Source organism: Macaca thibetana, chromosome 9 (assembly GCF_024542745.1).
Source record: "Macaca thibetana thibetana isolate TM-01 chromosome 9, ASM2454274v1, whole genome shotgun sequence".
Classification (NCBI taxonomy): domain Eukaryota; kingdom Metazoa; phylum Chordata; class Mammalia; order Primates; family Cercopithecidae; genus Macaca; species Macaca thibetana.
In genome coordinates this window covers 62,141,414-62,164,520 of record NC_065586.1, presented here as the reverse complement: position 1 = coordinate 62,164,520, position 23,107 = coordinate 62,141,414, and the positions used below count along the sequence as shown (strand labels likewise).

Below are 23,107 nucleotides of genomic sequence, written 5' to 3'. Positions count from 1 at the left end.
AGTGCTTGGGGACCTCAGTGCCCTCCTTCTCTCTGCCAGGTACCTGAATTACTTTGCCACCAAAGCGAGCCCCACGGGTGTGATCCTGGACCTCTGGGAAGCTCTGCAGCAGGACGATGGGGACCTCAACAGCCTGGCGAGTGCCTTGGAAGAGATGGGCAAGAGTGAGATGCTGGTGGCTGTGGCCACTGACGGGGACTGCTGAGCCTCCTGGGACGGCAGGCTGGCAGGGACTGACAGGTGGCAGGTGCAGGGAGGCCTGCGGGAGCCTCCTGATGAGGATGTTTGGCCTCTGCTTCCTCCCAGTTCACAGCCAGAGTTGCCTCTCCTCCTCCTCTTCCCCAACCCCCAGACCACAACCAGCCTTAGAAAATCCATGTACTCTGTTGTTAGAGGGCCCAGAGTTCCTTCTCCATCCCCGTTCTCTGTCTGTTGGCCTGAGATCTCCGTGCGGGAACCAAGATGGGGCTGAAGCCTCTGGAGGCGGTTGGGGCAGGCAGGAGGCCGTCCCTCCACCCTCCTACCCTCAGCCTGGCAACTTCTGAGTTCCATGGGTTTTAGTTCCGTTCTTTGTTTTCTTCCTCCCTTATTGATTTATCCTTTCTCCCTAAGCCCCCTTCTGCTTCCACGCCCTTTTCCTCTTTGAAGAGTCAAGTACAATTCAGACAAACTGCTTTCTCCTGTCCAAAAGCAAAAAGGTAAAGGAAAGAAAGAAAGCTTCAGACCGCTAGTAAGGCTCAAAGAAGAAGAAAAACACCAAAACCACAAGGGAAAAGAAAAACCCAGTTTCTTAGGAAACGCTAATGATTTATTATCCAGATTATTTGGATAAGTCCTTTTTAAGAAAAAAAAAAAAAAATGAAAAACAACACAAAAAAATAGAAAACTCTTTTCTTGAGTGTGGATGAGAATGGGCACACTCACACTTCTGGCCAGGAGTGAATGTGCCTGTGTGTGTGTGTGTGTGTGTGTTTGTGTGTGTGTGTGTGTGTTTGTGTGTGTGTGTGTGTGTGTGTGTGTGTGTGTGTGTGTGTGTGTGTGTGTGTGTTTGTGTGTGTGTGTGTGTGTGTGTGTGTGTGTGTGTGTGTGTGTGTGTGTGTGTGTGTGTGTGTGTGTGTGTGTGTGTGTGTGTGTGTGTGTGTGTGTGTGTGTGTGTGTGTGTGTGTGTGTGTGTGTGTGTGTGTGTGTGTGTGTGTGTGTGTGTGTGTGTGTGTGTGTGTTTGTGTGTGTGTGTGTGTGTGTGTGTGTGTGTGTGTGTGTGTGTGTGTGTGTGTGTGTGTGTGTACATGTACGCGTGTGCATTGGGGAGAGAGAGACTGAACAGAGAGTACTTTGCTGCTAACAAATCCATCTTGGACTGAATTCTGACAAGGCCTCAGTTTCCCCAGTTGTGCAGAGAGTAGATCAGACAGGGTTTTCACTGTCTAGATTTAGCTGGCTAGATTTCCCTCTAAAATCTTAAGCAGATGCTGAATCCGTAAAGCCAAGGAGTGCTAAGGGCTGGAGTGGGTGGGCCCTCCCTCCCACAGCCCCAGGGAGATACCTCTGGGCTCCTGGGAATCTGGATTAAGAAAGTTGGGATGAAAGAGGAGGCCGGCTGTGAGCCAGGGAGAATGTTCCAGTCTGGTTTTGGTCTGGTGGCTCCTAGAAAGGGATGTGGCTCAGAAGTGGGACTCAAACAGAGAGACGAAGTGGGGGAGGAAAGTCTTCTACAGACATCTCTCTCCTGGGGGCTGGATAGCTTTACCCTAAGGTGGGGCCAGCCCTGACACCCTCATCCCATCCTCAGCCCAGCAGCCTCTGGAGCAGGGTGACGCTCTCTTGATGGCCAGGAATCCAGAATCTGCCCTTCCCGAGCCTTGGTTTCTCCTTCTGTAAAGCAGAGTGATGGCTGAGAGGTCCTTTCTAGCTCCAGAAGCCGGAGCTTCCCAGTGTCAGTCAACCCTGCAGTGTGGGAGGCTGGGAGGCGGGTGCCCTGGCTGTGCTTTGCATGCCCAGGAGTGGAGGAGGAGGCTGAGAAGCTGGTTTCCCAGCTCTGATCTCCACAGGCACCTCCTATAACCCTCCTCTTACCCACCCCGCCACGGTCTGGGAGATCTGAAATAACCTTTCCCAGTGGGTGGGGTTGCCAGGGTAGAGGGGACGGCACACACTTCCCCCACCCAACCTGTTCCAGGGGCCCTGCATGGTGCAGGATGAGTCTCTGCCCTGTGCAACTGCCTGGCAGTGGCTGGGACAAGGATCTTGCAGCCAGCACAGAGGCCTCATCAAAGGCCTCTCCCTCTTGGCACTCCAGGCAGGGCAAGTGCCAGCTTCCCCAACACTTCCGGGCAGTGACCCTAGGGCGTGCCCCAGCAGGCCTCTGAGCAGCCACTGGGACCTGTCTCAGCACATCCTGGCCTTTGAAAATCTGATATCCTGGCCGGGCGCGGTGGCTCAAGCCTGTAATCCCAGCACTTTGGGAGGCCGAGGCAGGTGGATCACGAGGTCAGGAGATCGAGACTATCCTGGCTAACATGGTGAAACCCCGTCTCTACTAAAAATACAAAAAACTAGCCGGGCGTGGTGGCGGGCGCCTGTAGTCTCAGCTACTTGGGAGGCTGAGGCGGGAGAATGGCATGAACCCGGGAGGCGGAGCTTGCAGTGAGCCGAGATCACGCCACTGCACTCCAGCCTGGGAGACACAGCGAGACTCCGTCTCAAAAAAAAAAAAAAAAAAAAAAAAAAAGAAAGTCTGATATCCTGAGAGGAGGGCAAGTTTTAGGGCTGCAGTTCCAGCCAGCGTCCGCAGCTTGGCTTCTCTGCCATGGACTCGGCAGCTCGCGGGGCTTCTTACCACCCACCAGCCCCCTGGGGTGTGGCCTGGCTGTGGGCAGAGGAGGACTTGCCTGGAGATTTGAGAGAGGATTCCTTCTACCAGGGCTGCTGAGGGCCAGGTCTGCATCAGGGGCTGGACCCTGACTGGGTCTGGAGGCTGAGACTAAGGCTCTCAACCCTGGTGCCTCCAGGCACCAGGATGCTGCCTCGGATGAAGGAAAGTGCCAGATGACGGGCACTTTCCCTGCCGAAGTGCCCATCCCATGGGCTCAGCCTCACTGGTCACTGTTAGCCCATGCACACGTGTGGGCCTCGGTCACGTGGCTTTGAGGGCAGTCTGACCAGGCTAGACCACACGTGCCGTGACAGGGGGTGCCATTCCCCTTGCAGGCTCTGACATGTCCACATGTAGCCTGGCCGTCCAAAGACCAGGAATCGAGTTGCAAATCTGCCATTAAACTGCTGTGCGACTTCCGGCATATCACTGCCTTCTCTGGGCTTCAGTGTCCTTTTCATACCTAGAATGCTGCAGTCTGAGGCTCTTTGGGTTCAGACACACCGTTGTAGGCTTCCGTAGGGGACCCTGTGATCTGCCGTGCCCCTCCTCCCTGTTCTTTTCTGTCCTCCCCGCCCCACCCTCAGAAGCTGCTTGCTCTGCCCCCAAGACAGGAGCTTGATGGATGAGGTGCAGCCAGCCACCCAGGTGCCGTTTCCAGTCTGACTTCTGGAAATGTGCACCATGTCCTAGAGCACAGACCCATTGACTGGAGCCTCCTGGGAGGGTTCAAACTGTCCAGCTCTACGAGAAATGCCCAGAAAGAATTTGCCGACTCCATCCGTCTGTGGAGGCTGTCTGCCTCCGGGGTGGGATCGGTGGTTTCTCCTCCAATTCAGACCTGAGAGGTAGCCCCAGAGGGCGTGTACCTGGTGGGCAGCAGCTCAGGTACCATTGGGGGTTGCAGGGCCCTTACGCAGGTGTTTCTCTCTCTCTCCTCTCTGGGGTGCGCGTGTGCGTACGTGTGCGTGCGCGTGCGTGTGCCTGTGCTGTTCTCTGTGAGCACATCAGGGTGCCCCTCCGAGAACACGTGCACGTGTCCCCACCTGAGCAAGCGTGTGTGTGTGCTCCTCTGCGTCCCAGGTTTGGACGTCTGGAGGTTGGTGTGCCTGTCTTCCGCCCTCCCTGAGCCCACAGGGTCAGTCAGTGTATCTTCTACGTGCCTCTCCCTCTGCCTTCTCTCACAGTGCCCCCGGCTCCAGAGCTCAGGGGTAGGGGTTCTCCTGAAGGTGCAGGGGACCCTCCTCATCTCCTGGACCCTCCAGGGCACTCTGGTCCCTATTCCCCAGCTCCCAGGCAGCTGAGCCGGGTCTCTTAGGGGAGGTGACCAGCAGCTTCGGTGCAGGGAGCTCTTGGTGGGGCAAAGGGCTGGACCCCTGCCAGGTCCGTGGACATGGTTATATGCCCGGGAGGGGCGGGTGCAGGGCCCCAGGGATGGCCCCCAACCCCACCTCTGTTTATTCTGTAAACTACAACCTATAAATAACCTTTAGCATTCCTATTGTAACAAAATTAATTTTTATGAAATAAATTATATTTCCTAGTCTAATAAAATCTGGGTTGCATTTGGCTGTCTTCCTGTTGGTAATTGGGAATGACTGTGTTGCTCTTCTCAAAATTCCATGGAAGGTGGAGGTGTCATTGTCAGTTCAGAGCTATCTGACCCCCAGGAGATGAGCAAGCCCAACTGCCTCATTTTATAGAAGGGAAAACTGACTCAGAGAGGTGTGAGGACTTCCCTAGAGTCACACAGCAAGGAGGAGCCCGTGGTGCATCTGGATCCCGGTCCCTGTGCGTCCAGATCTGTTCAGGAGTTCGTCGTGTGAGTCTGCCAGGGGCTAGGTAATGGGTGAGAGGGATGACACAGAGATGAAGCCCCAGCATCCCTGACCGTCTCTGAGGAGTTCAGAAGGGAGTATCCCCAAAGGTGCTGAGGCTGCGGGGTCAGTTCAGAAACCTCACCTAGGATATATGACTATTGTGCAGGCTGAAAGGAAGTGATGGGCAGGTTGGGATCATATGACTCCACCCCAGGCTGCCAGGCATGGTTGGGCAGGTAACGCACTGGGCAAGAGTACCATATCTAAAGGGGAGGGTGGCTCCATTCCCATGTATGTTGTAGATTTGTGTATTTGCTGAGATGTTTCCAGCAGATGGCAGTAAAGGGGTTTTGTGCTAATAAAAGGAGTACCTTGCTATCGAGGAGAGGTTGTTCTAATGTGCACAGAAGTGTTGTAAGAAGACTAGCAGCGGCCCCATTTCAAGCTGGTCCCCTCCGGCCTGTGGACCTCAAGTCTTTCCTTTTGTGAGTTGAGTCTGGCCTGAGCATTTCCCAGCATGGATTGCCTGCTCCATGAGTAGGTTCTTTAAATCTGGGGTGACAGCACCCTCTGGCCCCATCTTGGACAGTCATGTTGCCCATCAGCATGTTAAAGGCTCTGAAAGGCCCTGCAAGAAGAAGCGGGTCTCCTCATATTAATGGAGATCCCAGATATATTTGACCTTGGAACTTGTTTTCACAACCTGAGTATGTGGTGCCTATAGGCCCTGCCAGCCCTGACTTTCTGGGACCTGTGGCTCTGGGTTCTATGTGGCTGTATCACCTAGCTGTCCCCCTGGGAATGGGGAACACCTGTGGGCTCGGTCTGAGACTGAAAGTTACCAAGACGAGAAAACCCACGTCTGTCCTCTGGCAGAGGAGGTGGGGCAGGCAGGGCACAGTGGCACCCACCTGCATGCAGACCCCCAGGCTCAGATCATCATCTTTCCCTGGGGACCCAGAGGACCTGGAACGGTCACATTCAGCATGCCCTTCCTAGCAGAGATGATTTGGGGGTAAGGATTTATAAGGGAGAAGAAGAGGAAAGGGACAGCTTCATGAGGATGGGGGGTGAAGGGAGGGATACAGGGGGCGGGCAGCAGCCCAGCTAAGGAGTGGGCAGAGCCAGGCGTGGGGCAGCTATTTCATGCAAGTAGCCCCCACAAGCAGGCAGACAGTCTGGGGTCCCCCAGGAGTCAAGGGGACCCATTTAAATTCCTTCATTCTCTACCTGCCACTGTCCCTTAGAAGCTCACCTAAAATCAGGTTGGGCAGCAGGTGGGGTGCAAAGAGTTCTGGTCCTGAAGGTTGGGAACCTGGGTCCCAGCCCTGATGCTGTGGAGTCACTATCCTTCCCTGAGCCTCAGTTTCTGCATCTGTGAAATGTGGGGTATAAACCTGCTACCCTGTGAGAGCCCTCTGGCTGGTGTAATTCTGTAATTGGCGGGGCAGGGGTCAGGGTCCTGGCTCCAGGCAGGAGTGTGACAGCCACACCCCTTGAAACCTCCTTTCTGTGCCAAGCCCAGGGAATGGTTGAGGGACAACCAGGAGAAGGCAGCAAAGGGGCTGGTTGCAGCCTGGGGCTGTGTGGGTGCCCAGTGAGGGGCCAGAGCCAGTGGCACAAGAACCCTCCCAACCTGCCAGCCTGTCACAGCCAGCACACTGCAGGCCTGTCACTCGTGAAGGTGTGCCCCCTTCTCCACTAGGGACCCTAAGAAGAGGAAATCCACTCCAACTCCAGCTGACAGCTTGAGGTCAGACACAGGAAAACCTCATCTAGTACTGCCCAGCAAAGTTGCAAAACCTTTGTCCATTTTAATTGAAAATGATACAGCCTACCATTTTAAAAAAAGAAATCAAGAGGGACAACAGAATCAGTGAAAAGTAGATTTCCCTCCTTCCTCTGTCTCCACTTTGTTTCCCTCTCCGCCCCGTCCCTAGTCCCCACCCCACTCCCAGAGAGGCAATTGCTACAATTCTTCTGTAGCCTCCTAGGAAGATCTGTGCATATACAAACACATATTTGTAGGTGTAATTATTTAAATATAATGGGTTTGATCCAGAAGCCTCAAACCCTTGAGGTATAAACATGAAACAGTTTTATTTTTCCAGTAACTGCTTGGAAATTCATTTTGTTGACGCCGTCCATCCCACTAGCTAGAAGGCTCCCTTAACGGCACATGGAGGTCCCTGGCTTTTCCCTTGCTTGCTGTTACTAAGACGGTCTCATTTTGTTGCTAAGGCTCAACCAGACTATCCTGGAACTCCATCATCACCTTTAACTAAAGCTCTCCGAGAGCCCCAGTGCAGGCCACTGAAGGCTGGGGCTGCCTGCCTCCCCCTCTCTCAACAGCGATGTCTCCCTCCTTCATCATTTGATAGGAAAAGCTGCCATCAAAACGCTTCTGTCTCCTGCACCAGCACGGGCATCTCACACCAAGACCCCAGCCTCCCTAGAACTGGGCCTGGAGAATCCAGTGACTGTTTGTTATCAACAAGACGCTGTCTCTTTTCTTTTTTTTTTTTTTTTTTTTTTTTTTTTTTTTTGTTGTTGTTGATACGGAGTCTTGCTCTGTTGCCCAGGCTAGAGTGCAGAGCCATGATCTCAGCTCACTGCAACCTCTGCCTCTCAGAGTTCAAGCGATTCTCCAGCCTCAGCCTCCTGAGTAGCTGGGATTACAGGTCCCCGCCACCACACCCAGCTAATTTTTGTATTTTTAGTAGAAACAGGGTTTCACCATGTTGGTCAGGCTGGTCTTGAACTCCTGACCTCAGATGATCCACCAGCCTTGGCTTCCCAAAGTGCTGGGATTACAGATGTGAGCCACCATGCCCGGCCAGCAAGATGCTATTTCTACCATAACACCTGCCCTGCATAGAACATTCCAGGGACAGGCGGACCTGGAGATGAGGACTTCCCAAGTCCTGATTTTTCTTTTCTCTTTCTTTTTTTTTTTTTTTTTTTTTTTCTGAGATGGAGTCTTGCCCTGTCGTCCAGGCTGGAGTGCAATAGTGCAATCTTGGCTCACTGCAACCTCCGCCTCCCAGGTTCAAACGATTCTCCTGCCTCAGCCTCCTGAGTAGCTGGGATTACAGGTGACTGCCCAGCTAATTTTTGTATTTTTAGTAGAGACAGCATTTCACCATGTTGGCCAGGCTGGTCTTGAACTCCTGACCTCGTGATCCACCTGCCTTGGCCTCTCAAAGTGCTGGGATTACAGGTGTGAGCCACTGCGCCCGGCCCAAGTCCTGATTTTTCAAAACACAAATAGTTTAGGGGACAACCATGCTCTGGTTCAACAACCCATTCAGCCAATTGCATTGGTCACCTCCAGGGTAAAGGACAAAAGTTGCACAAAATGCCCTTGGGAGGCTACAATCAAAAGAGGAGTGAGGGGCTTTGGAAGCTCAGAGGGACTCCTGACCAAGCCTGGGGGTCCAGAAAGGCTTTCTGGAAGAGATGATATTTTCCAACACTGGGGTTGGTTTCCCTGAGGCACAGCTTCTCAGGTATGCATTTTGTGGGAGACACTTGTAGGCAAAAGTTTACAATAGCTTTCTTTCATGAAACTTCTTGGCTGGGTGTGGTGGCTTACACCTGTAATCCCAGCACTTTGAGAAGCCGAGGCAGGAGGCTTGCTTGAGGCCAGTAGTTGGAGACCAGCCTGGACAACACAGTGAGACTCCATCTCTATACAAAAAGTTTTAAAAAATTGCCAGGTGTCACACACCTGTAATCCCAGCTATTTGGGAGGCTGAGGCAACAAGATCCCTTGAGTCCAGGAGTTGAAGGCTGCAACTTCAACATGCAGTGACTCCTGAATGGGGTCACTGCATTCTAGCCTGGGTGACAGAGTGAGACCCTCTCTCTAAAAAAAACAACAAAAAACCCTTCTTACTAAGAAAAGATGCTGATGTCCCTTTAGCAGGCTAGACGTGAAGGCTGCTGTCTGCCAGAGGTGCTCAGATGGTCACAGGCCCTACTCGCGCCTGTTTATATGAATGTTAGTTGATGTCCTCTCAGTGACCCCAACCCAGGAGCTGGGGAATCTGGGGAGGGGCACCAATGAGTTCCTGCTTTCCTGCAATCAGGAGGGGCTGGGCATCCAGGCCCACTGGGGCTGGCTCGAATCTGCACAGCCTAGTTCCTCAACTTAAAAGGCTTCCTCAACATGAGGGTCCTCAATACCTAGAAATTCAATAAATACTGCTCTAATCCCCAGATGGGCCCAGCACTGGGGGAAGGGGATACATCAGGCCTGGACTCAGCCCCCAAGCAGCTCACAGAATACAAAGTGAATTCACATAGCTGGTACCACACACCCTGAGATGGTACCAATAGAGTGTGTGGGGGCAGGAAGATGGGAAGGGTCCCTCTAGCTGCCCCGCCTCGAGAGATGGTGACGTGTATGCAGGTGGAGATTGGGGCTGGGATGCAGGGAACAGTACTATCCTGGGTGCAGCGTGGAAAAGTCCAGCATGGGGAGAGTGGCTGGGGGAATCCGAGAGAGGACAGGAGCAGCCTGGGTCTGGGAGGGACAGAGGGGTGTGGCTCCCTATTTGTCACCTGCTCTGGGTTCACATAGATGTGCTTCTGGGCACTGGAGTCAACTCACAGAAGCTGGGCCTCAGGAGTTTGTCCACAGACCACGGGTCAAAAACATGAATGTGTCCAGGCTGCTCAGTCATGTGAATGAGAGAAGCCGCCAAACCAGCAATTCACTTCACAAAGAAATGTGCCTGCTCGGCTATTTCTTGAAACATCAGGCTGTCTCAGCACATCATTCATTTCTCACTTTTCTTAGCAGCATGGGTCTCTACTTGAGTGAAATAGAGAACAGATAACCTATTCAGTGGCCTCTCACATTTGGCTGCAGTGCTATAGGGAAACAATAGGGAGAAGTGGGGACTACGGCCAACTGGTGACCACAGAGCCCACTGGAAGGGGTAGGCTCTCACTACCCATATCTGTGAGTGCCCAGGACTGCTCCACCCTCCTGCTTTTAGAAACCAGAAACCAGGATTCAGAAACATATGTGAAATCATTCTATTTGTAACTGTTGGCTCCAATTATTTGTAAACTGCAGGCCAAACAAGATCCATCCACTTTGTGATCCGCTGGGCAATGGGAAGCTATGGGAAGGTTTTGAAGCTGGGGAGAGTCAGGCTTAGGTTCAGGGATTTGCTGGCCAGGACACAGTCCTGAATCCCTGGCCCTCTGTAGAGACTGCCAGGGGCCCCTGCCCAGGTGTTGCCTTCCCGGGGTTGCATCAGGGGACCATGATGCCCACACCAGCTACCTCCCTCCTGCATTCCTCTGCAGGATGGAGGGTGAGGCTGGTCCTCTCCCCACGAGCCTCTTCTATGCCTGATGAAACTCAGGGCAGGGCTTGGCTACCAGGCCCTCAGGTTGCAACAATTCCCCTGCTACCAGGTTCCCAGGGACAGAGGCCCAGCACCCACTTCAGTAAATACTGCAATTACCCAAAGTGGGTGCACCGGGCAGAGGCTATGGCCAAGGACTTCAGGGGTTCATCAGGATCTATCTCACAGGCTTCTAGGATGGCAGAGATGCGGGTCCTTGGCTGCTATCTAATCCATCCTCATCTGATTCCAGAATTCCCTCCACAATGGCTCAGACAAGGGCTTCCCCAGTTTCTCCTTGAATACTTCCAGAGATGAGGAACACTACTTCTTAATTGTAATAATAGCTGGCATTTTCACTGTAGGGGCTGATTTGACCCATAGGAATCAATGGGAGTAAGTCGAAGCTTTCCACTCCATACCACCTTTGCAAATATTTGAAAACAGCTTTCTTGGCCCACCCTGCCTCTTCTCCTCCTCCGAGGTGCTCCCAGTCTCTCGCATGGCTGGGCTCAGCATCCATGTCCCACTGGTGCTCCCTCGGGGTTCTGGTGGCTTGCCTCCATTTCCTCAATTCCCACAGGATAATTATGAAGCTCACATTATCCATAGTTCCAGCTCGGCTGCAGGTTTAAGGGAACAAGCTTTGGGGTCAGCCTGACCTTGGTTTATGGCCACACTCTACCATCTGCTCTCCATGTGACCTTGAGCCAATTGCCTAAACTCCTGGAACCTCAGATTTTCCAGCAATAAGGATGACAAGCCCTTCCTTATAGGCTTCCTGTAAGGACTAAATGAGGTAATATGTGTAAATATTAAGAGAGTAATCATATGAATCTCTTTCCATTTTGTCATCATCGGGATCAATAGCAGTTGCAGGTGTTTCTCTGGATGATCACTGTGACCTCTCGCCCATTAGATGAAGATAAGAAGGAAGAATACGCTCCTTGCATTTGCAGACACCTGAGATTACAAAGCACCATGTGCCCTACATTTTCTCTTTTTATGTAGCTAGGAGAAGGCCAGCAAGCCACATGGCTAGAGCACTGACTCCCAGTCCAGTGCTCCCACTACAGCCCCACGGAGTGGGAAACACAAGCCAGCTGTAGCCCTTCCTCCCCAGTCTGTACTGCCCCTGACATTGATGTACCTTTGTGGCATTCCCCAAACACCTTCGTACCAATGCTCTCCTTGATTACCAGAACTAATCCCACTGCCACGCCACTGGAGGCAGTCAGGACAGGGACCCTACTCTTGGCCTCATAGATGGAAAAACACAGGACAATTAGTACCTTGCCCACCTGGGTTGGAACCAGAACTCCAGAGCATCTGAGCTAGCGTAGATGATTAGCCAGGTTCAATCTCAGCTCAACACAATCCTGCTTCCACTAAACAAACATTTACAGTTCTCATGTTGGTGGAAGGAAGACAGACAATTTAAAAATGTTATATGTAAAGATACACAGAAAATAAAGGCAGGTTATGAGCGAGGATAACTGGGGAAGTCAGGGCAAGACCACTTCAGCACTACCAAAACAGATACGGGGATCTGAGAAACCAGTATCTTAGAGAGAAGGGAAGCTCAAGGAAATTTGATATTCTGTCCTTCTCCCCTCACCCCAGCCCCTCTGCCCAAGTCACTTACTGATTTCTAATCAGTGAGTGCCAAACTGAAAGCAGCGGCTAAGAGGCTGAGAAACCAAGCAGAGCTTTTGACAGACCCACCACTACAGGGGACAACACTGGGAGTGAAGGGGGAGCCCTGGTCAACAACCCAGCCTTTGACCTGGGGTCCCTGAAGGGCCACAGCCTAGGATAAGAGCAAACAGGAAGCAGATCAGGCCTGAAAAAGACTGAAACCCAGCCATTCTTAATCCCCACTCCAATCACCTACCAGAAGCTAAAAGTAATCCTCCTTGTGGGAAGATCAGTATGCCTCTAAGTTTTCATTTACAATGTCTAACATTCAGTAAAAAATTACCGGACATCCCAATAGACAGGACCAAGAAAAATAACAGATAATAGAAACTACACATACATACATCTGAGTGAGCCCTGATTCTGGTCATCTTTTTATCCCCTGAGTCCAGACATCTAGTGTACTCAGGACCCAGTTCTGCCCACCTGCCCAGAGAGAGAGAGAGAGACTGCAGATCTTTGACACCAGGGACTATATCCCAAGCCTGACACTGGACAGAAGATCCTTGTTCTCACAGACGCTAAGTCCACTTTCACATGAAGAATAAATCCTTACCACACAGAGAGTAGAGCCCTAGACTTGAATCTCACCCTCACCGGACATCTGGTTGACCCTGGAAGTCTAGACCCCTGATTGACTCTAAAAACTGGCAGGTCCAGACCCCCATGAGGACAGAGAACGAGTCCTCCTATGCACCTCACTTGAGACATGAAATCCTCACACATACCTGAACCAAGTCCTAGACACACAGAGTCCAGAGCCCCAGACAAGAGCGTTACCTCCACCCAAAATCTGGCTGACCTGAGACCGCATGTATATACATATGTATATGGGGCTGGGGACAGGGTGGCGAAAGAGTCTAGGGTCCAGACAGCTGGTCAACCTTTGGGTGAAAGAGAGGTCACCCACCAGCCCCCTGGAAGTCTTGCCCTTTGGGCAGTGCGGCAGGATCGGATCCCATGTGTGGCCACAGGTCCAGTGGGACAATATGAAAGCAGCCACCACTGCTTTCACATTGATGCAACTGGGACCAGGAAGGATCTGGATTCCCCAGGCTGGTGAGAGCCCTGGATGCTGACCTCCTTCCCAGTGCCCCTCAAACTGTGTTTCTCTTTCCAAGGAGGTGGGAGGGTGGCGGGGCCAGCACCGGGGCATCCTCTCCTGGCCCAACTGTACCTTCAAAGGAACAGTAAGATTCATAGCTAGCTTCTTAACAGAAGCCATGGAATGCAAAAGGCAGTGAAATGATCTTTAAAGTGCCAAAAGAAAATAAGCACCAAACTAGAATTCTAGACCTGGTGAAAATAGGGCAAAGGGCATTTCCAGGCCAATAAAAATTGAGAAACTTCATTGCTAAAAGACTGACATTAAAAAGAAATGGAGTCTTTGGGCTCCAGAAATGTAAGCCTTTGGGCTTACAGGAATGACTCCAGGAAGAAGCAAATGCAGGAAGGTATGAGGAACAATGAGAATGGGTAAATATGTGAGTAAATAGAAATTAATATGAACTGTGAAAAAAGAAAAAAAAAGCATCTTGTGAGTTTTAAAATAATGTAAATCATGTTAAAATGGTAACACAAAAGTTGGGTCAGGGTGAGTGTAATTAAGGTATTCTAAGGTACCTGCAACACGTGGGAAAGTGGGAAATGTACTACTAATTGATATTAGAGCCTAGTAAATCATGTATGGATAAATATAAGCTCTAGAGAATATTTAACTTAGAGAAGTGAGAAAGAAATAAGTTTTAAAATTGATCAATCCAAAAAGAGACAAGAAAAGAGGAGAACAAAGGAACAGAGACAAGGTGTGCTATTGGGAAAAAAGTAGTAGCATTAACTCAAATATATCTGTCTATCAGTAATTATATTAAATATAAATGGACAAAAGACTTCAACTTAAAGGTAAAGATAGCTAGAGTGGATTTTTTTAAGTATATGCCCCATTTACCAGAAACACGCCTTACATGTAGGGATATCTGATAAAATTATAAGAATGAAGAAAGATATATCATAGAAACATGATTCAAAATGAAGCTAGTGTAATTCCACTAAAATTAGAAAATACACATTAAGGCAAAAACCAAAACAAAACACACACTACAAGAAAAGAAAGCCATAGACCAAACTCTCTCATGAACAAAGATGCAAAAGTCCCAAGCAAAATACTAACAAAAAAAATTAAGCAACACATCGTTTTAATTATTTATTTAGCTATTCATTTTGTGGAAACAAAATCTTACCATGCTGCCAGGCTGGTCTTAAACTCCTGGCCTCAAGCAATCCTCTTTCTTCAGGCTCCCAAAACACTGGGATTATAGGCATAAGTCACTGCACCTGGCCAGAGTAATATTTTTAAAAAGTGATACATCATAATCAAGTTGGGTTTATTCCAGAAATGCAAGGCTGATTTACCATTTGAAAATCAATTAATGTAAATTTACCACATTAATAGAATAAAGACAAAGATCATATGACCATCATAGCAGATTATATTTTCCAACTATCACTGCAATAATATGTACCACTTGACATGCTCTTCTTCCAACTTGACCTTGGCACTCTTCCATCAAGAGGTGAAGTCTATGTCCCCTCCCTCTGGATCCTGGGTGGACATCGGTGACTCCTTGACCAACACAGAACAGCAGAAGTAGCCGTGCCTAACTCTCAAGGTTGGATCCTAAAAACACCCTGTATATCCTTAAGCCTAAGAAGCCACAGAAAGAGGTCACTTGAAGGAGTTGTGGACAGTAATCCCAGCAGAAGTCTAGCCCACAGCCAGCATCAATTGCCAGACACAAGAGAGGGAGGACACTTTCAGATGATTCCAGTTCCCAGCCTTTGAGTCTTCCAGCCGAGGCCACAGCCATGGTGGTCGAGTGAGCATGCAGCGCAGAGACAAGGCATCCTCATCCCGCCCTGTCCATTTCCCAACCCACAGAATCTGTGTCATAACAAAGTTATTTTGGCACCACTACATTTGGGGGTCATTTGTTTTGTAGACATAGTGACCAGAGGAGAGGGGTTTCTAGGGCTTTAAGAGTGTTCACTTTCTCATTCCGGGTGCTGGTGAAACAGATGTCACCATTCTGTGATCATTCATGAACTCTACACTTATAATCTGCACACTAATCTCTATGGAGGTGGTACTTCTATAAAAAGAACTCAAACGAGAGTACCAAAGAAAAGGGGGGAGGGGACGCAGAGCAATTTCCCTGTTGTAACCGTGCAGCAGGAGATAGATTGGCGCTGAGAAATGAAAGCATCCCTAACTGGTGGCCTCTGTTTTCTCCGTAAAGACCATCTCCGGGAGGGGTGTGTTCAGGGGCTTGGGGCACGTGGAGGAGGAAGATGGCAACGGTTCTTGCGGCAAGCAGGAGCCAAGACACGTGGTAGGCCTGCAGGCAATCCTCAGGCCCATCTGGTGTTGATAACTGTGAGTTCCAAGTGGACGCGCCGGTCTGCTGGGGACTCTCCAGTGAGGATCATTTGTCAGCTGTAGCTGGGCTCCCCCAGGGTGGGCCCACGCTGCCACAAGATGAGGGACATGGGAGTTTAGGGTACTGCGAAGATGTTACTGACATGGTGGACCTTGGGATCTAAGCTGCCTGAGGATGGAAGGAAGGACATGCTTGATGGATGTGCGGGAGACAGGAGTCAGTGCTGGCATCTCCTGGAAATCCAGAACATTCCCAGAGGGAGCCATTGACCAACACACAGTAAGGAGAGGTGGCTAGAGTCAGAATGGGGACTGGAATTCAAATCAGTGATGTGGGCCATCCATGGTGGCTCACACCTGTAATCCCAGCATCTTGGGAGGCTGAAGCCGGAGGATCACTTGAAGCCAAGAGTGTGAGACCAGGCTGGGCAACATAGTGAGACCCCCATTTCTAAAAAAAAAAAAAAAAAAATTTTAAATTAGCCAGGAGTGGTGGCCTGCACCTGTAGTTCCAGCTACTCAGGGAGGCTGAGGAGGGAGGATCACTTGAGCCCAGGAGCTGGAGGCTGCTGTAGGCTATGATCATGCCACTGCACTCCAGCCTGGGTGACAGAGCAATACCCTGTCTCTTAAAAAATAAATTAGTGATGTGGAAGCAGAGAATTTATGAGTCCATAGTTATGGCTTTATCACCATAACTACTAACCTTACCTCTCAGAATCTTTGTGCCTCACATGGGTATCCAGTAACTCTGGAAAGAAAGACCCTAGTGAGTGAGTGACCCCAATATGTGAGCATTGCAGTGATAGAGAAGTTGCACGAGATGGCAGCATCTGCCCATGAGCCTTATGCCTGGAGCTCTCCGCGCCCCCAGCCCTGCGGCCCCTGGCCCCGCCTCCTCCCCCAAAAGGAGCCTGTGAGAAAGATTCTGACTCTTCCTGATTGTTGTATTCCCTGTAGGTCAACAGACCCTGGGGAAGAGAAGAGGAGAGCTTGTAGGACTCCAGTCTTAGAGGATGAGGGCTTGTGTGACCCCCACTCCCAACCACTTTTCATGGAGTCTCCTGGGTGGGTTCTGGAGGCAGAAAGGCATCCATGTGAATTTTGGCTCTGCAGTTGACCAGCTGTGTGACTCTGAATGAGGTACTAACCTCTCTGTGCCCCACTTTCCACATAAGATAAATGGGGCTGACAGCTGCACCGACCTCACGGTGTGTGGTGGATTCTACGGGATAGGGGGCGGCGGGTGGGGGGGTTGGGGTTGGAGCCAGAGTGGGAGCTGTGTCCTCTGGCTGACCGTCTTTAATAGCAATCCATACACCTACTCTGTGCCTCCTAGAAGGCTGTTAGGTTGTTATTATCACCCCCTTTACAGATGAGAAAACTGAGGCTTGACTTCCTAGGGCCACATAAAAAGCATCCTAGCCCAGGTCTGTCTGACTCCAGGGCCCAGTTCTGACCACCAAGCCAAGAGGCCTCCCTATCGGCTGCTCTGGCCAGCCTTGGCATCTCATCTTCCAGTTCCCTGGACCTGGAGCTGGTCCTCTTGTGATAGTGGGATGGCTTCTGCCAGCACTCAGAACCTTTCAGGGCATTTCCAAACCAACGAGAAACAGGGTGCTTTTTTCTTTTCTTTTCTTTTTCTTTTCTTCTTCTTCTTTTTTTTTTTTTTTTTTTTTTTTTTTTTTTTTTTGTGAGACAGAGTCTCGCTCTCGTTGCCCAGGCTGTAGTGCAGTGGCACAATCTCAGCTCACTGCAACCTCCGCCTTCTGGGATTCAAGCGATTCTCCTGCCTCAGCCTCCCAAGTAGCTGAGATTACAGGCACCCACCACCATGCCCAGCTAATTTTTTTTTTTTTTTGTATTTTTAGTAGAGACAGGGTTTCACCATGTTGGCCATGCTGATTTCAAACTCCTGACCTCGTGATCTGCCTGCTTTGGCCTCCGAAAGTGTTGGGATTACAGGCACGAGCCACTGCACCCAGCCAGCGTGCTTTTTCAAAGGACTAAAGATTGTAAAATGTCGATCCAGTGGAAAGTGCTTTGGCCATTTGGAGTTTTCTTTCCTTCTCTTCTCCTTCTTATCCTCCTCCTTTTTCTCCTCGTGTATAAGAATAAAGATGCCTAATGGGTGTAGTACTTTACCATTTACAAATATTTTCCCTGACCTTCTCCAACAATACTTGAGCATAGATGGTTGCTGTCGTCGACTCTGCTTGGTTGCAATGCCTCATATGCCCCAGTCAGATACAGAGTTGGGGGCTCTCAAGGCAGAAAAGCATGACCACTGCATTGCTAGACACAGATGGGGTTCAGGACACACTACCCCAAACTTATGACTGTAGGAGACCAGAATAGGCCACCCAAAATATGCCTCCTTGGCATAAGAATAATTTTGAGCTGGTTACTTTGAGAAACTGCAGACTCAGGAGAAGCTCTAAGAACAAAAGGAAAACTTACCCCTTGGAAAGAGAAACTTACATCTTTAAAAGAAATGATAGGTCAGGGTGTCTCCCTGTCTGCACCAGGAAGAGAAAGATGTCTCTAATCACTAGAAACACTTAACAATGGAGAAGGCACAAACTTCAGTCTGTCAGACCAACTTTCCCCTTGTTGACTGAGCTTTTCCTGCCCAGATCCCCACAGCTGGGCCTTCTTTCTTTGTTTCAGTTGAAGATGGCATTTAAACCTGAACTCAAAGTCATGGATTTTGGAGATTTACTCATTTATCTGAGTATTTCCCAAGTGTGCATGACATATAAACATTACTAAATTTCTATTTGTTTTACTCTTCTCAATTTCAAGATTGTTTCGGGGGTCTACCCTACCTCAGGAAGGCTAGAAAAAATTACCTTTCCACTCCTATAGCCCTTATCAAAAGCAATGTTCAGGATAACTTCAGGCAAGAGACAGGAACCCAGCCAATTTCTGAGGCCTGCCCACCCCAGCCTCCCCATCCCTCTCCTCCCTGGAGTCCGCTGCTGTCAAGTGGGCGTTGTGAAAACACTTTTATTCTGTTTCCTCTCTACTTCCCTTTCTTGACCCTATCTCCCTCTTTTCTGATCATCTGTCAGGGTAAATGTTTTTATTACCTGGTCACTGAAGTGCCTGCTGGCCAGGGACCGGGCCAGACTCAGAGCTCAAGCCTCTGGACCCCCATTCTCCTGTTCCTTCCCTGATCCCTCACAGCCTCAAACATTCCCTGGGAAGCTGAATGCCCAACAGTACCTGACTCATCTTGCCCCCAAGCTAGACATTACCACCACCATCTGCCTAGATCCTGGAGGAGAAGACAAGCCCACGTTGGCCGGGAAGCAGCCCCACGGATACATTAGCAACCTGTTTCCTCCCACAGCTTTCTGCTTTCATAATGGAGGCCATCCCCAGAGCCCCTTCCTGAACTCAGCCCTAGCAACAGCAGATCCCCAAGTGGCTGGCGCCTCCTCCATTTGAATTAAGACCCCAGCCTCAGAGCTCTGGAAGAGGGCTCCTGGCACCTCTGATTCTCTAAGCAGGTGTCCTGAAACTGTCTCACTCACTCACATACAGGCACATTCTCCAAAGATAAAGATAACACTGACTACAAACAACTGAGGACTCTGCCTGAAGTAAAAGCAATCAAGTGACAAAGCACTGGAGCTTCACAGAGGTAGGGCATGGTCCCCAGGCTGGGCCAGAAATAGCCCTGATCTGCTGCCCTCATTGGATCCTAGGACTTTGTCCCTTGGGCTGTGCCCCCTCCCCTCAGCCTCACCTGCCTGCTTGTAACTGGGCATGACAGAAAGAGCCTTGGCTCTGGGTTCTGCCACTCCATCACTGCCAGCTGTATGCCCTGGGAAGCCACTTTACCTCTTTGAGCCTGGGTTTCCCCATCTATAAAATGGGGACAACAATCCCATTTCACTGGGTACTGGGGTGGGGGAGGGGAGATCAAATGAGAGACTGTTCATGAAAATGCTTTGTATATTAGAGGATTTTTTTTTCCAATGTAAAGAAGGCCAAAAATAAGGCCTGATGACTAAACTAGCATATGAACTATCACATTCTGGGGGTGGGGAGTGTCTTCCTTGGAAGTGATGGAAATTTGCATTGAGTGCCTGGCATGGATCACCTGACTTAATGCTCCCGCTAGTCCTAAGCCGACCCTGGGATTCAGAGAGGTTTAGTAATTTTACCATTATCCCGCAGCTCGTAAGTCTGGAGCTAAGCCCCTTCCTCTCCTTGGCTGGGGGGCTTTCTGACAATTTAGGGTGCTAGTCTCCAAACTCGCCTGCTGGTGGAGCTTGTTAAATGATCCATTCTGGCTTCCCAGTCTGCACCCCTTGAATGATGGATTGTATCAATCCAGGTATTTATTGAACACAAATTATGTGCCCACTATGAGGGAAGAGCAAACAAAGTAGGTATAGCACCACCCTTAGGGAGTGGGGAGTAGCAGCAACCCTCCTGGGGAGAGGTCCCCAGAATCTGGATGTGTACCCAGAGACTTATATGATCAGGCCAGTGTTTGGGGAATGGTGGTTATAAAATGAGAGGCTGGGGCGGGGAGTGGGGATGCTCTGAGAACCTGTCCACACTACTGACAGCCTCGATGGGCTCTGTGGCACTCTTGAGCCCTGGGGTGGCAACTGCAAGGATTTACTATCCATGGTCACAGATCTTCAGGCCCTGTGAAGCATCTAGATCCCCGCTCTGAATTGGCCAACTGGGCCAGGACCGGGAGTCAAGAAGGTTTCCACTATTTTTTTTTTTTTTTTTTTCTTTTTGAGTTGGAGTCTTGCTCTGTCACCCAGGCTCCAGGCTGGAGTGCAGTGGCATCATCTCGGTTCACTGAAACTTCCGCCTCCCGGATTCAAGCAATTCTCCTGCCTCAGCCTCCCATATAGCTGGGATCGCAGGTGTGCGCCACAACACCCAGCTAATTTTTGTAATTTTAGTAGAGATGGAGTTTGGCCATGTTAACCAGGTTGATCTCGAACTCCTGGCTTCAAGCGATCCACCTGCTTCAGCTTCCCAAAGCGTTAGGATTAGAGGCGTGAGGCAGTGCGCCCAGCCTGGTTCCCGCTTTCTTTACTTTTCTTTTTTTTGAGACGGAGTTTCCCTCTTGTTGCCCAGGCTGGAGTGCAATGGCACGATCTCGGCTCACTGCAACCTCCGCCTCCCAGGTTCAAGCGAGTATCCTGCCTTAGGCTCCCGAGTAGCTGGGATCACAGGCACGCACCACCATGCCCGGCTAATTTTGTATTTTCAGTAGAGATGGAGCTTTGCCATGTTGGTCAGGCTGGTCTCGAACTCCCAACCTCAGGTGATCCGCTTGCCTCGGCTTCCCAAAGTGCTGGGATTACAGGCGTGAGCCACCGCACCCGGCCCCCACTTTCTTAAAGAACACGCAACAGCTGTGTGTTACACGCTGCGGCTGCGGTCAAGTGTGAGGGCTGGAATTGCTGACTGCCAAGTTCTGGGTCTACTGAAAATAGCTGCCCAGCCTGGGAGGCCCAGTTCAGTCCAGGTGTGGGTCCCGCTTCACCTCCAGAGCAGGGGCAGCCGGGAAGGGTAGAAGCAGCCTTTGGAGAGGGGTCTCGGCAGCGGTGTGGGGGCAAGATGAGGGCTCCTCTTAGTCCTGTGGTGCAGGTTATTGTAGCTAAAGGGGAGGTCTCAGACAGTGGGGTCTGACTCCAAGGTAAAAAAGGAGCAGCAACCAGGAGGCCTGATGCGCCGCGCACCCATCGCAAGCATGGGCAGTGCGTTTAACACTGGGCGCCTCACTTTTTCTCCTGTGAAATGGGCGCAGGCTGGCCCCAGCCCAGTGCCAGGAGGGGGAGCCCCGGCGCGCCGGCAGAAGACAAAGGAAAAAGGCTTGTTTGCAAACGGGGAAGCGGCGGCGTGGTGCCGGGAGGGGCGGAGCGGGGCCGGGGGAGGAGCCCGCCTGCCGCCTACCAAGCCCAGTGGTCCTGGCCGTGCGCCGGAGGCGGCGGCGGCGCGGCGCAGCGCAGCGGCGACAGTAAGTGCGGGCTGGCTCGGGCTCTTCCGGCTCCGGTCCCGGCCCCCCCCAGACTCGCGCTCAGCGACCTCCCTCCCGGGCCCTGGGGACGGCTGCGGGCTGCCAGGGGAGCCAAAGGACCCCACCCCCTCCGTGGTCCCTTCCCCACCGTCCCTCCTCTCCCTCCTTGCTCTCTGCCACCCCTCTTTCTGGGTCTCTGTCTTCTCTTCCTCAAATCCTCTCTCCCCTCCTTCTCCTCCTCCTCGCTGAGACTGGACCTTACTGCCTGTATGGTGGGGGCCTGGTATGGACCTGTCGGCCCGAAGTATCCAGCTGCTGGCTGGTTCTCTCGGTCCCAGCTGCCCGGCCTGAGGCTGGGGCTGTTTACACCGCAAAGCCGGTTCTGCAGCGGCCAGTGGGCGGTGCCCTGCGCTTCCCAGTGCCCTCCCACAGGTTAGCCCTACCAGCTCCCCACCCCGGTGCACAGCCCAAGAAATCGAGGCACAGAAGGGAGAGCCACCTAGCCAGAGTCAGGAGCCTCCTTGGAACCAGTACCTAGGCTTCCTGGCCCAGATGAGGTTTTGCCGCGGCCCCAGCAGTGCCTGCCTCCTTGTGCAGGGCTGCCTCTCTATGCATGGCCGGGCTCCTGCAGGTGACCCAGGAGCACGTTCCAGGCCACAGCCAGCCTGTTTTGGGGAAGGTTGGGCACTTCCTTGCCTGCCTTTCTCTTTCTTTTTTAATCCAGAAGTCAGCAGCTAGCTTTTGTAAAGACTAATAAGACTGCTCACTCCAGTGCCCTGGCCTGTGACCCTGGTTAGAGAAAATTCCTGGCTCCTTGTTCAGAAGCTCAGTCAAGGCTGAATGGTCCTTGACAAATAGACACCAGGTACTGAGAAGGGGCCCTAGCCAAGTGTGGTCCTGAGTGACAGGGCTGGTGGTCCTTCTAGCCACAGGTAGCTGGAGCCTCTGGGAAGAACCACTTGTGGTTCTCTCTTGTTCTATGTGGGTGGGTCATGATTATTTTTTACATTTTAAACACTAATTTTTAAAATGTAACAGGTGAGCTTGTTACATTTGTACCATTTTGTGCCAGACAAAATACCATAGACTAGGTGGCTTAAAATTTGTTTCTCATGGATATGGAGGCTGGGAAGGGCAAGATCAAGATGCTGGTTGATTTGGTTTCTGATGAGGGCTCTCTTCCTGACTTGCAGACAGCCTCCTTCTTGCTGTGCCTTCACATGGCCTTTACTCTGTGAGTGGGTGCATGTGGAAAGAGATTTTCCACACAGTGAGCTTCCAGACAGTGAGCTTGTTAATGCTAGCCTCCATCCGAATCCAGGCTGGGGAGGGGCTCTGCTAACCAGAGGAGTTTAAAATAGACTTGCTGGCTGGATGCATTGCACTTGGGCATCCAGTGGCCTCCCGCCTGCCGGCTCCAGGGTACATGCTACCCCAGCAGGGGAGAATGTCCTGGTGGTGCAGAGTCCATTCATTCAGCAAACATTGACAAGGGTGCCTTCAGTGTGCCTGGGCCCCTCCCCACTCACTGACTTCAACGCTTGCAGGAAGGATGCTTGTACTTGGAACCAGCAGACACAAGATTCCCATTCCCAGCCAGTCCTCCCCGGTGTGCTGAGGAGTCCAGCATGGTCCCCAGTCAGCTTGGCTGTGTAACTTCACTCTTGCCATCTGCTAGTTTTGTGACCCTGGGCAAGTTACTCAACCTTTCTGAGCCTCAGACCCCTCATCTGTGAAATGGGTCTTAGAGTAGTACCTAATATATTAGGCTGTTCTCAGCCTCAAGTGTGACCTCTGTTAGGCACAGACCTTGGCATTTGTGATTACTGGACTTAAGTTTAGCTATTGGGAGTTCTTTCTATTTGAATGTGGGACATAGCAAGTGCCTTCCAGACCTCAGTCTTTCCATCTGAAAAA

General features: G+C 51.1%; 3 protein-coding genes across 7 annotated transcripts in view; 2 read left to right on the top strand and 1 right to left on the bottom strand.

The window, feature by feature from the left end:
- Window positions 1-869, top strand: part of UNC5B (unc-5 netrin receptor B) — an 88,171-nt gene extending 87,302 nt beyond the window's left edge. For both annotated transcript variants that reach the window (XM_050803597.1, XM_050803598.1), the window contains one exon: window positions 40-869. In XM_050803597.1, coding sequence (XP_050659554.1) covers window positions 40-205 — 166 coding nt within the window. In that variant the 3' untranslated portion in view covers window positions 206-869. The remainder of the gene's footprint in view (window positions 1-39) is intronic.
- The window catches only part of PCBD1 (pterin-4 alpha-carbinolamine dehydratase 1), a 1,172,580-nt gene that overhangs the window by 427,612 nt on the left and 721,861 nt on the right, over window positions 1-23,107 (bottom strand). The window lies entirely within an intron of this gene.
- Window positions 21,134-23,107, top strand: part of SLC29A3 (solute carrier family 29 member 3) — a 50,275-nt gene continuing 48,301 nt past the window's right edge. The window contains exon 1 of the mRNA XM_050803631.1: window positions 21,134-21,190. Within this exon, the coding sequence (XP_050659588.1) occupies window position 21,190 (1 nt within the window). The 5' untranslated portion in view covers window positions 21,134-21,189. The remainder of the gene's footprint in view (window positions 21,191-23,107) is intronic.